This window comes from Carcharodon carcharias, chromosome 2, assembly GCF_017639515.1.
Source record: "Carcharodon carcharias isolate sCarCar2 chromosome 2, sCarCar2.pri, whole genome shotgun sequence".
NCBI classification, from domain to species: Eukaryota; Metazoa; Chordata; class Chondrichthyes; order Lamniformes; family Lamnidae; genus Carcharodon; species Carcharodon carcharias.
Window position 1 is genome coordinate 1,824,594 of NC_054468.1, and position 15,498 is coordinate 1,840,091.

Sequence of the window (15,498 nt, forward strand, 5' to 3'; positions counted from 1 at the left end):
TATCGGGGTTCAGTGTTGGGGTGGTGTACAGTATTGGGGGTCGGTGTTGTGGTGGTGTACAGTATTGAGGTTCGGTGTCCGGGTGGTGTACAGTATCGGGGTTCGGTGTCGGGGTGGTGTACAGTATTGGGTGTCGGTGTTGTGGTGTACAGTATTGAAGTTCGATGTCAGGGTGGTGTACAGTATCGGGGTTCAGTGTCTGGGTGGTGTACAGTATCGGGGTTCAGTGTCGGGGTGGTGTACAGTATTGGGGGTCGGTGTTGTGGTGTACAGTATTGAGGTTTGGTATCGGGCTGGTGTACAGTATCGGGGTTCAGTGTTGGGGTGGTGTACAGTATTGGGGGTCGGTGTTGTGGTTGTGTACAGTATTGAAGTTCGATGTCAGGGTGGTGTACAGTATCGGGGTTCAGTGTCGGGGTGGTGTACAGTATCGGGGTTCGGTGTCGGGGTGGTGTACAGTATTGAGTGTCAGTGTTGTGGTGGTGTACAGTATTGAAGTTCGATGTCAGGGTGGTGTACAGTATCGGGGTTCAGTGTCGGGATGGTGTACAGTATTGGGATTCGGTGTTGGGGTGGTGTACAGTATCGGGGTTCAATGTCGTGGTGGTGTACAGTATCGGGGTTCAGTGTTGGGGTGGTGTACAGTATCGCGGTTCAGTGTCGGGGTGGTGTACAGTATCGGGGTTCGGTGTCGGGGTGGTGGACAGGATTGGGGTTCAGTGTCAGGGTGGTGTACAGTATCGGGGTTCAGTGTCGGGGTGGTGGACTGTATTAGGGTTCGGTGTCAGGGTGGTGTACAGTATTGGGGTTTAGTGTCGGGGTCGTGGACAGTATTGGGGTACGGTATTCAGATCTCGAGCTCTGATTACGTTTGCTGGTTTACATTGGCCAGGAAATGTGTTCATTTCTGGCCTTAAGTAGCAATGGGCCAGAATATTTGAAAGGTTGAATGTAATTTAAACTGGGGTCCTGTGCTTCTTGCAGGACCCTTTCTGATTCTGCTGACCTCGCCCAACAACAGCTGTCGCTAACCGGCAGGATGGACCCCTCACCAGTGCTAGTTAAAGGGATCATCCAGGACCTCCAGGTTAGTTGCTGGTTTGTTATTTCAGGCTGCCGGTTAATTTCTGGGTATTTCTTGGTTTGCTTTTGGACTTTTGGAAGTTCCCTTTGTAATTTTGCTGGTGTTGTTTCTCACGGGTGGTCTTCTGGAGCTGGGCCAGGGCTGGGGGAGGAGTTGGTGGTGGAGCGAAGCAGAGCAGAAAGCGGCAGAACAGGAAAGACCTGCTCAAAGTGGAGTGGAGTTAGAGGTGAAGGGCAGCATGTACAAGGGCAGATCCCCAGCAGAGCACACTGTAAGTCAATGAGCAATGTCATAACTCGAGCCTTGCACCCGGGGACAGACAGCACTGCCTGTAGCCAGGTCACTGTGACTCTTAACCCTTTTGCCACAGACTCCCCGCAGGGTCTAACAGATAATGTAAATGACTCTCTCAGTTCTCCATTTCCCACTGTATCAGTTAGGATCCCTGCACCAGGAGGAACATCGACATCTCTTGCCCACACATAAAGCGAAACAGGAACAGAGAGCACCCAGCTTTGCCTGTATGGCAGGATGTCTCAGATGAAACGATCTGTGCTTTACCTGCCCCAATAAGGAATCTGGCATCTTTATCAATTGGGAGCAATTTCACTCTCTCAACATGTAGCTAGTTTTCAGCCAGATGGAACCATCCAGGTCTGTGCCCGCTATCCAGACAGCAATCATCATCCTTTCATGCTGCACTAATCCCCTGTGTCATCTTTATCCCAGTTAGACTGCCCAACCTCAGGCTGGCCACTGGGTGACATGGCCTAGTCCTTAAGGATGTGGCTCGTGGCTCCAGTCAGAAACATAAGCGTCGCTGCTGGGCAGACCAACAACCAGATCCATGATGCTAGCAGGAAAATCATTGACTAGGTGTCTTCAAGCAACGGTTCCACTGCCTGGGTTGTGCTAGTGGGGGCTGCAGGAGGAGGAGGTAGCTGGTGGGCCCAGAACCCTGCAGTAACCCCCTGAACAGGACTGAGGCCTCTGGTCATCTGCTCCAGACATCACCACTGAGGGAGCAGTAGAGGAGAGGAGGAGGAGAAAGAGAAGGAAGAACAGAGGGCCATTAAGGCTTAAAGCATCCCCCTACCCAATCCCCAAAATACAACAATCCCATAATCATCATTCCCCTCTTACACACTCCTTCCCTTCATTCCAGCCTCATGATCAGTTCTTCAATTCAGTATAAACAGAACAAAACCAGTTTCTTAAACTACTCAACTCCAACTCTCAAAGAGTTGACAGATTTTTTTCTGAATCCCCCTAGTATCTGGTGTCTAACCTGTCAGCAGTTTTCATTATCTTCAATGCACCTTTGCTGCTTTTCCCCAGTGGCTGGAGCTCAGGAGTTGGAGATGCTGAGAGGACCCTACAAGGGATCACAGTTTGAGACCTTGAGCAGCTCGAGTCTGGAGGCCTGAGTTACTGCTGGCAGCTTGTGAGCTTGACCAATCCAGGCCAGCTGACCATAGGGTACTAACAAGGGCCCTGGCAGAGAGGATACCCAATATATCACTCCCAATCCCATGTGTTTAATTTTACACATAAACTCTTATGTGAAACTGTACCAAAAGCTTTCTGAAAACCCAAATACACCACATCATCTGGTTCTCCCTTATCTATTCTGCTAGTTACATCCTCAAAGAATTCCAGTAGGTTTGTCAAACATGATTTTTTTTACAGGATGTGGGCACCGCTGGCTAGGCCGGCATTTATTGCTGTGGTTAGTGTGACTAGCGTTAAAGAAAGTGGGTAGTAGTGAGGCTGAATTAAAGAATGAGTGCTCTGGAATCTTACTCAGACTGCTGAGGTTTTTGCAGTGTATTGGGAGCTGACCTCCCAGAACTGACCTCCTCAGGTACCAGATTCACTGATAACCGGACGGTGGCCTGTAGGCTTTCTGACCTCCAGCCACCCGCTCACAGCCCAGGCCAGCGACTCCAGTACAATGTGGAGTCCTCTCAGTTCCTGATGCCACCAACACAGTCAGTCTGCTGCCTGGGGTCACACTGTTCATGGTGCTGGACAAAGGAGTAGAAGCTCCGCGCAAGTGCTACCAGCAGCCTGAAACCTTCTAATGAGCAACATTAACGGGATTGACTGAAGGCAGCAGGCAGGATCCAGAGTATAGCAGTTCAGTAATCATGGTTATACAGAGTATATGGGTTCACTATTTGGGGTGGACACAGTGTAGAGCTACAGGGTTCAGTAATCGGGAATGTGTACACTAACAGGGCTCAATAATCGGGACTGTGTACACTAACAGGGTTCAGAAATCAGGGTTATGTACACAAACAGGGTTCAGTAATCGGGATTGTGTACTCTAAAAGAGTTCAGTAATCGGGAATGTGTGCTCTAACAGAGTTGAATAATCTGGGTTGTGTACGCTAACAGGGTACAGTAATCGGGAATGTGTATACTAACAGGGTTCAGTAATCTGGATTATGTACAATAACAGGGTTCAGTAATCGGGATTGTGTACACTAACAGGGTTTAGTAATCGGGAATGTGTTCCCTAACTGGGTTCAATAATCAGGATTGTGTACGCTTAAAGGGTTCAGTCATCGGGAATGTGTACACTAACAGGGTTCAATAATCGGGATAAAAACAAAAAAAACTGCGGATGCTGGAAATCCAAAACAAAAACAGAATTACCTGGAAAAACTCAGCAGGTCTGGCAGCATCGGCGGAGAAGAAAAGAGTTGACATTTCGAGTCCTCATGACCCTTCGACAGAACTTGAGTTCGAGTCCAAGAAAAGGACTCGAGCTTTTCTTGGACTCGAACTCAAGTTCTGTCGAAGGGTCATGAGGACTTGAAACGTCAACTCTTTTCTTCTCCGCCGATGCTGCCAGACCTGCTGAGTTTTTCCAGGTAATTCTGTTTTTGTTTTCAATAATCGGGATTGTGTACGCTAACAGGGTTCAGAAATTGGCAATGTGTACACTAACAGGGTTCAGAAATTGCGATTTTGTATGCTAACAGGGTTCAGTCATCGGGATTGTGTACACTAACAGGGTTCAATAATCAGGATCGTGTACACTAACAGGGTTCAATAATCAGGATTGTGTACGCTAACAGGGTTCAGTCATCGGGATTGTGTACACTAACAGGGTTCAGTAATAAGGATTACGTACTCTAACGAGGTTCAATAATCGGGATTATGTACACTAACAGGGTTCAATAATCAGGATTGTGTACGCTAACAGGGTTCAATAATCAGGATTGTGTACACTAACAGGGTTCAGTCATTGGGAATATGTGCACTAACAGGGTTCAATAATTGGGATTGTGTACACTAACAGGGTTCAGTCATCGGGAATGTGTGCACTAACAGGGTTCAATAATCGGGATTGTGTACACTAACAGGGCTCAATAATCGGGACTGTGTACACTAACAGGGTTCAGAAATCAGGGTTATGTACACAAACAGTGTTCAGTAATCGGGATTGTGTACTCTAAAAGAGTTCAGTAATCGGGAATGTGTGCTCTAACAGAGTTGAGTAATCTGGGTTGTGTACGCTAACAGGGTACAGTAATCGGGAATGTGTATACTAACAGGGTTCAGTAATCTGGATTACGTACACTAACAGGGTTCAGTAATCGGGATTGTGTACACTAACAGGGTTTAGTAATCGGGAATGTGTTCCCTAACTGGGTTCAATAATCAGGATTGTGTACGCTAACAGGGTTCAGAAATCGGCAATGTGTACACTAACAGGGTTCAGAAATTGCGATTTTGTATGCTAACAGGGTTCAGTCATCGGGATTGTGTACACTAACAGGGTTCAATAATCAGGATCGTGTACACTAACTGGGTTCAATAATCAGGATTGTGTACGCTAACAGGGTTCAGTAATCGGGAATGTGTACACTAACAGGGTTCAATAATCGGGATTATGTACACTAACAGGGTTTAGTAATAAGGATTATGTACTCTAACGAGGTTCAGTAATCGGGATTATGTACACTAACAAGGTTCAGTCATCGGGAATGTGTGCGCTAACAAGGTTCAATAATAGGGATTGTGTACACTAACAGGGTTCAGTAATTGGGAATGTATACAATCTAGGCCAGACCAGATAAGGACAGCAGGTTGCCTTCCCAAAAGGGCATTGGTGAACCACATGAGTTATTACAACAATCTTTATAGTTTCATGGTCACCATTATTGAGACTAGATTTTAATTCCAGATTTATGAACAGATGTTAAATTCCACCAGCTGCCATGGTGGGTTTTCAACCTATGTCCCCAGAGCATTAGCCTCAGCCTCTGGATTATTCATCTAGTGACCCTGCTTCGGAGTTCAGTAATCAGGGATGTGTACAGTATTGGGGTCTAATATTTCGGATGGTGTATAGTATTGGTTTTCAGTAATCAGAATGATGTACAGTATTAGGGATCAGTAATCAGAATGGTGTATGGTATCGGGGATCAGTAATCAGAATGGTATACAGTATTGGGGATCAGTAATCAGAATGGTGTATGGTATCGGGGATCAGTAATCAGAATGGTATACAGTATTGGGGATCAGTAATCAGAATGGTATATGGTATCGGGGATCAGTAATCAGAATGGTATACAGTATTGGGGATCAGTAATCAGAATGGTATATGGTATCAGGGATCAGTAATCAGAATGGTGTACGGTATCGGGAATTAGTAATCAGAATGGTATATGGTATCGGAGATCAGTAATCAGAATGGTATATGGTATCGGGGATCAGTAATCAGAATGGTATATGATATCGGGGCTCAGTAATCAGAATGGTATATGGTATCGGGGATCAGTTATCAGAATGGTGTATAGTTTCTGGGTTCAGTATTCAGGGTGGTGTACAGTATCGGGGTTCAGTAATCTCAATGGTGTACAATATTGGGGTTCAGTAATCTTGATGGCGTACAGTATCAGGGTTCAGTATTTGGGATGGTGTACATTATTGGGGTTTAGTAGTCTTGATGATGTACCATACCGGGGTTCAGTAATCTCAATGGTGTCCATTATTGGGGTTCAGTAATCTCAATGGTGTACATTATTGGGGTTTAGTAATCTCGATGGTGTACAGTATCAGGGTTCAGTAATCTCGATGGTGTACAGTATCGGGATTCAGTAATCTCGATGGTGTACAGTATTGGGATTCAGTAATCGGGATGTGTACAGTATCGGGATTCAGTAATCGGGATGTGTACAGTATCAGGATTCAGTAATCTTGATGGTGTGCAGTATCAGGGTATAGTAATCTCTGGTGTACAGTATTGGGGTTCAGTAGTCTTGATGATGTACCATACCGGGGTTCAGTAATCTCGATGGTGTCCATTATTGGGGTTCAATAATCTCGATGGTATACATTATTGGGGTTTAGTAATCTTGATGGTGTACAGTATCGGGATTCAGTAACCGGGATGTGTACAGTATCGGGATTCAGTAATCGGGATGTGTACCATATTGGGGTTCAGTAATTGGGATATGTACAGTATCGGGATTCAGTAATCTTGATGGTGTGCAGTATCAGGGTATAGTAATCTCTGGTGTACTGTATTGGGGTTCAGTAATCTCGGTGTACAGTTTCAGGGTTCAGTAATCTCAGTGTAAGTAAAGTGTTGGGGTTCAGTAATCTCAGTGTACAGTGTCGGGGTTCAGTAATCTCAGTGTTCAGTATTGGTGTTCATTAATCTCAATGTGCAGTATTGAGGTTCAGTAATCTCAGTGTACAGTATTGGGGTTCATTAATCTCAGTGTACAGTATTGGGGTTCATTAATCTCAGTGTAAAGTGTTGGGGTTCAGTAATCTTGGTGTACAGTGTCGGGGTTCAGTAATCTCGGTGTAAATAAAGTGTTAGGGTTAAGTAATCTCAGCATACAGTGTCGGGGTTCAGTAATCTCGGTGTAAATAAATTGTTGGGGTTCAGTAATCTCGGTGTACAGTGTCAGGGTTCAGTAATCTCAGTGTACAGCGTCGGGGTTCAGTAATCTCGGTGTAAATAAAGTGTTGGGGTTCAGTAATCTCGGTGTACAGTGTCGGGGTTCAGTAATCTCGGCGTACAGTGGCAGGGTTCAGTAATCTCGGCGTACAGTGGCGGGGTTCAGTAATCTCGGTGTAAATAAAGTGTTGGGGTTCAGTAATCTCGGTATACAGTGTCAGGGTTCAGCAATCTCAGTGTACAGTGTCGGGGTTCAGTAATCTCAGTGTACAGTCCACTCGTAAATGTGGTTCAGCGACTGGGCAGCGCTTACTGAACAAACCTGGGTGCACTAATAGCTGCACTAACAACCAATTTAAGACAATCAGTTGAGCTCACAACATGGTTCATTTATGCTTGCTCAAAGCAACATACATTTATATGCCTGGACCCATTTACTGAAAACAAAAGGAACATGTTCAAAAGCAAAGTACCGTGGAAGCTGGAAATCTGAAATCAGAACAAAAAGTGCTCGAGAAACTCATCAGGTCAGGCCACATCAGTGGAGAAAAACAGAGTTAACGTTTGGTCATTGACCTGAAACATTAACTCTGTTTCTCTCCGTTCAAGCTTCGCACATGAATTACCCGGGAGCTTGGGGAGCCTTTAGTTCCCCATTCCTTTCTCCATGGCAACACCTCAGTCAATCAGAGTCAACTTGCCAACCAATCAGCACCCTTTTCACCCATAGTATAAATTGTTGTGATAGTTTGAAATTTGACATTCTTGTATTTGTCCTGATGCGCGTAAGGCGAAAAGCTTCACCAATGTATCTCTTTTTTCAGCAGGATTCAAGTTCTGTATTACCAAGTGACTATTTTTTGAATAGTTTGGTGTTTTGAATGGTGAAGTTTTTTTTATAAATTTGGGTGTTCCCAACCTAACATTAAGCCCATATCCAACCCCAATACTAACTGTATATCCAACCCTAACTCCATATCGAACCGAAATACTAACCCTACATAGAACCCTAACACAAACCCTATATCAACCTAAACTTTCATTAGCTAAAGTTCAGCTGTAATGATAAAGATCTATTTTGAGCTATAGTCAATCCCAAGGTGCTGTGTATATCAGAACAGAAGGTTGGAAAATCTACTGCAGGATTTATTTCTTAATGTATACATGTAATACTGGAACAATCTGTAACACAGTTTAAATATTTATGATCATAAGCAGATAAACAGATACAATATTAAAATTTACATCGATGATTACTTCGGTGCTGCTTCATGCTCTCGTCGGTACCTGGAAAAATTTATTAATTTTGCTTTCAATCTCCACCCCTCCATCATTTTCACATGGTCCATCTCTGACACTTCCTTTCCCTTCCTTGACCTCTCTGTCTCAATTTCTGGTGATAGACTGTCCACCAATATCTATTACAAGCCTACCAACTCCCACAGCTACCTCGATTACAGCTCCTCACACCCCGCTTCGTGTAAGGACTCCATCCCATTCTCTCAGTTCCTTCGCCTCCGTCGCATCTGTTCTGATGATGCTACCTTCCAAAACAGTTCCTCTGACATGTCCACCTTCTTCCTTAACCGAGGTTTTCCACCCACAGTAGTTGACAGGGCCCATCTCCCGCGCAGCCGCCCTCAAGCCTTCTCCTCCCTCCCAGAAACATGATAGGGTCCCCCCTGTCCTCACTTATCACCCCACCAGCCTCCGCATTCAAAGGATCATCCTCCGCTATTTCCACCAACTCCAGCATGATGCCACCACCAAACACATCTTCCTTTCCCCCCTCCAGCAGCATTCCATAGGGATCGTTCCCTCCGGGACACCCTGGTCCACTCCTCCATCACCCCCTACTCCTCAACCCCCACCTACGGCACCTCCCCATGCCCACGCAAAAGATGTAACACCTGCCCCTTCGCTTCCTCTCTCCTCACCGTCCAAGGGCCCAAATACTCTTTTCAAGTGAAGCAGCATTTCACTTGCATTCCCCCAACTTAGTCTACTGTATTCGTTGCTCCCAATGCGGTCTCCTCTACATTGGAGAGACCAAACACAAACTGGGCGACCTGTTTGTCTGTCCGCAAGAATGACCCAAACCTCCCTGTCGCTTGCCATTTTAACACTCCACCCTGCTCTCTTGCCCACATGTCTGTCCCTGGCTTGCTGCATTGTTCCAATGAAGCTCAATGCAAACCGGAGGAACAGCACCTCATCTTCCGACTAGGCACTTTACAGCCTTCAGGACTGAATATTGTATTCAACAACTTTAGATCTTGAACTCCCTCCTCCAATCCCACCCTCTTTCCATTTCTTCCCCCTCCCTTTTGTTTTTCCAATAATTTATATAGATTTTTCTTTTCCCACCTATTTCCATTATTTTTAAATCTATACCTCTTATGCCCTGTTAGTCTCATTTCACCCCACCCCCACTAGAGCTGTACCTGTGTGTCCTGCCATCCATTCTTAATTAGCACATTCTCTTAGATAATATCACCACCTTCAACACCTCTTTGTTCTTTTGTCTGTGACATCTTTTGATTATCTGCTCCTATCACTGTTTGCTTGTCCCTACAACTACCACCCCCCCTCACTTCTCTCCCCCCACACCTTAAACCAGCTTATATTTCACCCCTCTCCTAATTTTACTCTGTTGAAGGGCCATGAGGACTCAAAACGTCAACTTTGCTCTTCTCCGCCAATGCTGCCAGACCTGCTGAGTTTTTCCAGGTAATTCTGTTTTTGTTTTTGATTTCCAGCATCCGCAGTTTTTTGTTTTTATAACAATAATAAAATTTTGGGGGTTTTTTTATATTCTTCGGTTCCCCTGGTTAATTGTCAAATCCTTTGTTTTTCCTTTTTTAAGCGAAAGGCTGGACTTTCTTTAACAGTCTGAATCCTGATTTAGGTTTTGTGAATAATCCATCTGGCCTTTTTCAGTTGAGAGTAAATCCTGTATACCTGGTCTGTGAAACCAGTAGCACTGAACACTAACATGCAGACTCCCCACCACCCTCACAATCAACATCAAAATCAAACGCCATTCCATTCTCAAGCTTTGGGAAGGCCAGAAGATTCTGTGTCCAAAATATGCCAGGAGATCCCATCAACCGTTTACTTCCCACTTTCAGGAATCTCCCTAAACCCCTTTACCTTCTTCCCACTTTGAGGGTCTTCCTTAAAGCCCAACCTTTCAACCTAGCTTTTCACAACTCCGAGTCTCTTGCCTTTATTTTAACCTCTTGTTTATCTTCATCCTTCATTCAAACACCTTGTGACATTTTTATACATTAAAGGCATTTTATCAATCAATGTAAGTCTCTGTAGCTGAATCTGAAATCTAGAGCTGATACAGGTTTGCTGTTGATACTGTGACTCTGAGCTCCAACTCTGAGCAGTGTCACCCTGGCTCGTACATCTTAATTGTGAGCTTTGTGCTGTTTAGTAGATGATGCCAAGAATGTGAAGCAGTCAAGGACTGGAGGAGCTCAGGGGCCAGGAACATGTGAAATTTCCCTTCAGTGCATATCATTGGCTATGAAGCTTCTCACTTATTCACTTTAATTTACATGAATGTCAGGCAGGTTCCTAAAAGGGACTTAAAGGGGGAGTATTACTCCCCTCTTCCCCCTCCTCTCCCACCCCTAAGATTCACCCTTTCCTCCTCCTCCACCTACACCCCACCCCACCCCCAACTCATTTACCTCTGGGCTGCCTTCTCTACCCTCCCAGAAATTGCATTTACGACACTAAGGGCGGAATTTTCAGTCCCCATTGGCAGTGGGCATCATGGCGGGCAAGAGGGGACACTATAACAAGACGGCCAAAAACCAGTTTCACACCATTGGGAACCAGTTTACGATTGTCTGATGCACCCATCAATGGCGGGCACCTTTCCCGCTGTCCAGCGTCGGAAATGTCATTTTAATGCGTTAGCATCTCATCATGGTGCCTGCTCATCGGAATCATCGCCTCCATGCTGGTTCATCCAGGTACAGTGCTGTCATGTTTCACAACTGTACATGAGTGAGATGCACCTGGCGGGCTCCACTTTCCTCAGGACTTTGAGGTTTGTTTGCCTACCCTGCTTTGGGCAGCACTCACAGTCATCAGTGCCAGGCTTCACACACAGCACCACATCACTTTTAGTGGGGGGGCTAATGTGCAGGTCTCTACCTACCAGACCAGCCGTATGTGGGCGGCTTTTCAATGGATGCAGGGCCAGGGCTTGCTTGGGAAAGGAGGAGAAGTGGCCTCAGGCAAGAGGAGAGGCTGCAGGGTCAGGGCTGTACTGGGGAAGGAGGGTATCCCAGGGTGTGTGTGGGGGCACATGTTTATCTGTGCAAGTGGCCTCAAGATGGTGCGGGCTGAGGAGGCAGCCTCCAGAGGAGATGAGGCCAGATGGAGATGTGAGGATGTGTGTGAGAGAGTGAGTGGTGATGTCCCTTGAGCCGGCAGTGAGTGAGATGCCAGTGAATGTGTGATGAGCTTGTGAGTAAGAGTTTAGAGCGATGAGATGGTTACCATACCCTGGCGGCATAGATGAGGTCTTTCATGCTCTACCTGCATTGGATGTCCAACCTCTTCTGTGCAGCATTGGCACTGATCACCATAGCCATCGTCTCCCAAGCCAGAGTGGTGAGACTGATGGGCCTCCTGCAGCCAGATCGGGGCTAGAGGACATCGCGGTGAGCCTCCAGTGTCCAGAAGGCAAAGGGAAACATCATTGAAAAGTGCGTGTGTGGCTACAGTTTAAATATGGTGCCCTGCATGAGGAAGCAGCAAGGTAACAGTGGGCAAATCGGAGACTGCCCACCAGTGAGACGATGTGTTTCCTGTGGCTGCGTTTCATGCCGTTAATTGACCAGCCTGCAGAAATCGTGATCAGGGCCTGATCGCAGGCGGTGGACCATTGTGTGCCTGCTCCCAGGCCCACCCACCAAGGGGAAAATCCAGCCCAAGGAAATGTTTCCTGAAGAATAAGGGAGACTTGGAGATGGTGGAGGCAGGAGCTGAGTCATCTCTCAGCTTCTGACCTTCTCTTGTAGTCACAACATTTAAAAGGATGATCCAGTGAGCTCCCACTGAGAGAACTGTGCAGTGAGAGTGACCAGTGAGAATGCCTTTCTGACTGGGAAGGATGTTGAGCTTTGAGTCCTTGTCTGACTCTAGTTGGAATACCCTCTGGTAAACAAAGCAGAGACAAGATAATGGAACATCAGTAGGTGCAAATAATCCAATCCATGGTGAGGTCACTCGTTCCCACATTGAGCAGGCAAAGCCTGTTCACTGGTTTTCTCTCTGGATCAGCAGCCCAATTCTCTGCACCCTCATCTTTATCAGCTATTAAGAAAATGTGCTTTTATCCAGAGCTTCATCACATCTATGAGGATGTTATAGAGAATTTCACGTCCGGTGAGTGATTTTTTTTTGGACAGCAGTTACTGTTATGTAGGTAATTAACACTGGTGCGAGAGGAAACAACGACATCACCTCAACCATTGTGGCATTGGCAACGAGTTGTGATCTCTCAACTTCATGAATCGCAGAAGGATGTGTGGAGGCAAGAGTCTTAAAGGGACTGGTGAGCAGGATTTACAAAGATTTCTAACTGAATGACATTATCCATTTCCCGGTGCACAGTAATGAGGCACCTTCATGTTTGCATCTACAATTCAGATATGAGTGTATTCCATTTACCGTGAAGCACCGTTGATCTAGCTAACCTTTCCTTTCCTCAGTAACACATATTCACGCACACACACTCACTCACTCACTCACTCACTCACTCACACACACACACACACACACACTCTCGCATGGCATGTCTATTTAATTGCTGCTTTAGGGAAATATTTAAAACGTAGGTTTTCAGTTCAATGCATGTGATGGGCACCTCAAATCTTCACCTTGCCCACTGCGTGTGCATGTGACCCTTTCCCGCAAAGTGTCAGGGCCTCACACAGTTGGGTGAAGCTAATAATCTTGTGACTAATCTTGTCTTGTTTGTTCCTCTGTCTCAGCATATTATTTTGTGCTCAATTCTCATTGTAAATTGAACTTGTTCTGTGTGAAACATTTCAGTGTGTGGGAAACCAAGAATAAGAAGGTCATCAATCCAGCCTAAAATAGCACAAGGGAAAGTCGTGTCAAAAGGATCATCGCCCTGGGTTGCAATGTTGTCAAAGAATGGGATTCCTTTCTGTGGAGGCTCTTTACTTGGTGAGTGAAGCTAACTGTTTACATTATCATTAGCATCCTCTCTAGAGGAACGGACTGTTCAGACACAATCGTGGAGGTTGGGTCACTGAATATATTCAAAGCTTAGTGAGACAGATTTTTGATTGACAAGGGAGTCAAGGGTTATGGGGGATAGAGAGGGAAGTGGAGTTGAGACCAGAATTAGATCAACAATGATCTTACTGAAGGGTGGAGCAGGCTCGAGGGGCTGAATGGCCTCCTCCTGCTCCTAATTCTCTCAGTTCACTTCAGCATTTAGGCAGACTCACCTGAAACTGCTCTCCTAATTTAGTGACGTTACAGTTGGATCTAATGTGGGGTGAAGTTGGGCTGTTTAGCTTAAATGTTGGCTGTGAAATGGAGGGCAAAGCAGCCACACCCCAATGACACTGAGACGCATGCTTTGTAGGCTTAACCAATATTCAGATGCCCTGAGACACTGCTCCATAATTTCATTAGCCCCCATGCATATGCTACTTAGGGGCCTAACAATGTGTTTAAGAACCTACTCCAATATTCAGGTCTTCCGAGTCCTAACCAACAGGTGTTAAAGGGCCGTCAGCAAAGAGCAACTTTTAAAATGTTAATAGTTTAATACGGAGCCAGAGCAGCAGAAATGCATCCCTTGACTCCACAGTACCTTCAATGGGATACAGCATGGGCTTGCACCACTTGCTCCCCCCCTACCCATCACGCCCACCCCCACCCTAGTTACCCTCTTTCTTGCCTGCCACCCTGGCCTGTCCCCTCTTCCCCAACTCCCTTGATCTACCTGACAGCTGCTGTCAATGTCATGGCCAAGCCAGCCTGATGTCCTTCAAACCTGTGAGTTCTGTTAAGTCATCGGCAGCTCAGCAGAATAACAATGAGTCTCGAGTCTTAGTTCTGCAAGATTCCTGAGAACATCTCCCCCCATCCCTCCTCCCCACCCCCACCGAACTGAACAAAATGTCACCCCCTCCAACTGAATCCTCCCACTTTGCTAGCTTCCCATCTTCCAAACTGAACTGCCCCAACTCTACAGAATTGCTGAAATTCAGTCTGGTGTGCATCAGTGCTGCTGTGGCCAGTCCAGAATCCTGCAGTTGCAGCTTCCCAATCCAAAGTCTCCAATCTCTAGGTCTCCAGTTCCCAATCCTCAGGTCGCCTGTACCAATGAGCCCAAGTGGATAAACCAGATATCTGGTCATCTGTTTCTGCTGATACAGTTCCCAGATGTGCTCATTATGAATGCCTGGCTGAGCTCAAAGACTTACAAATGCATTTACTCAGTAAGGGTCTGTTCGGACAAACTGAGGCAGAGTGTTTATTTTGCCTGATTGACATTTTTATGAGGCTATAATAAATTATTCTTTCTGTGATCTCTTTTATCAAGGTATGTTTCTTTGGACAAGATTAAGAGGTGCGAAGTGGGTAAAACCTCTGTTACTGATAGTACAACAGCCCTGTCTGATTAAAGGGTGAAAGGAATGGCAGTTTTTTAGAGCAGATTTCTGTTTTTTTTCCCTCTGCATTTCAACACTTGCCATTGTTATTATATAGTTCATTTGTTCTGTACATAGTGCATACTGGATGACTGGGCATGGAGGGGACATGGGAACACTGAGGGAGAATTTTGTTAAATAAATTCTTTCATGGGATGTGGGTGTCGCTGGCAAGGCCAGCATTTGTTCCTAATCCCTAATTGTTCTTGAAGCGAATGGCTTGCTCGGCCATTTCAGAGGGCAGTTAAGACTCAACCACATGTAGGTCAAACCAGGTAAAGGTGGCAGATTTCCTTCTCTAAAGGATGCTAGTGAACCAAATGGTTTTTACAACAATCGACAATGGTTTCGTGATCACTATTATTCAGACTAGCTTTCTTTCCAGATTTTAAAAAAATTTGTTGACTTAACTTCCACCAGATGCTATGGTGGGATTTGAACCCATGTCGCAGGTGCATTTACATGGGCCTCTAGATTACAGCTCCAGTAACATTACCACTACACCACCATCTCTATTGCATGGAGGGTATTGGTGGGTGGGGGAATGAGATTGTGTAATGGGTGGGGGCTAGAGTCCCTATATCTGCTTTTAATACAAAAGAACTGAGGTGGGCCTTCTAACCAGCCTGCCTCCACACTTAGCTGGCCCCATGGCTGCCTACAATCTGCTTCCAGAGTTGGTGGGCCCAAGACGCATCTGCCCCCCCGCCTCCCTGGAGCGAAGATGTGCATCAATGAGCTCCATTAAACTGAGGTGGGTCTGC

General features: G+C 45.9%; 1 protein-coding gene across 4 annotated transcripts in view; it reads left to right on the forward strand.

Moving 5' to 3' along the window:
- masp1 (MBL associated serine protease 1) overlaps positions 1 to 15,498 on the forward strand; it is a 689,839-nt gene that overhangs the window by 591,038 nt on the left and 83,303 nt on the right. For 3 of the 4 annotated variants that reach the window (XM_041208629.1, XM_041208644.1, XM_041208636.1), the window contains exon 11: positions 13,095 to 13,232. In XM_041208629.1, the coding sequence (XP_041064563.1) occupies positions 13,095 to 13,232 (138 nt within the window). Of the gene's footprint in view, positions 1 to 984; positions 1,546 to 13,094; positions 13,233 to 15,498 lie in introns of those variants that run through there. The other variant, XM_041208647.1, reaches the window with a different exon arrangement.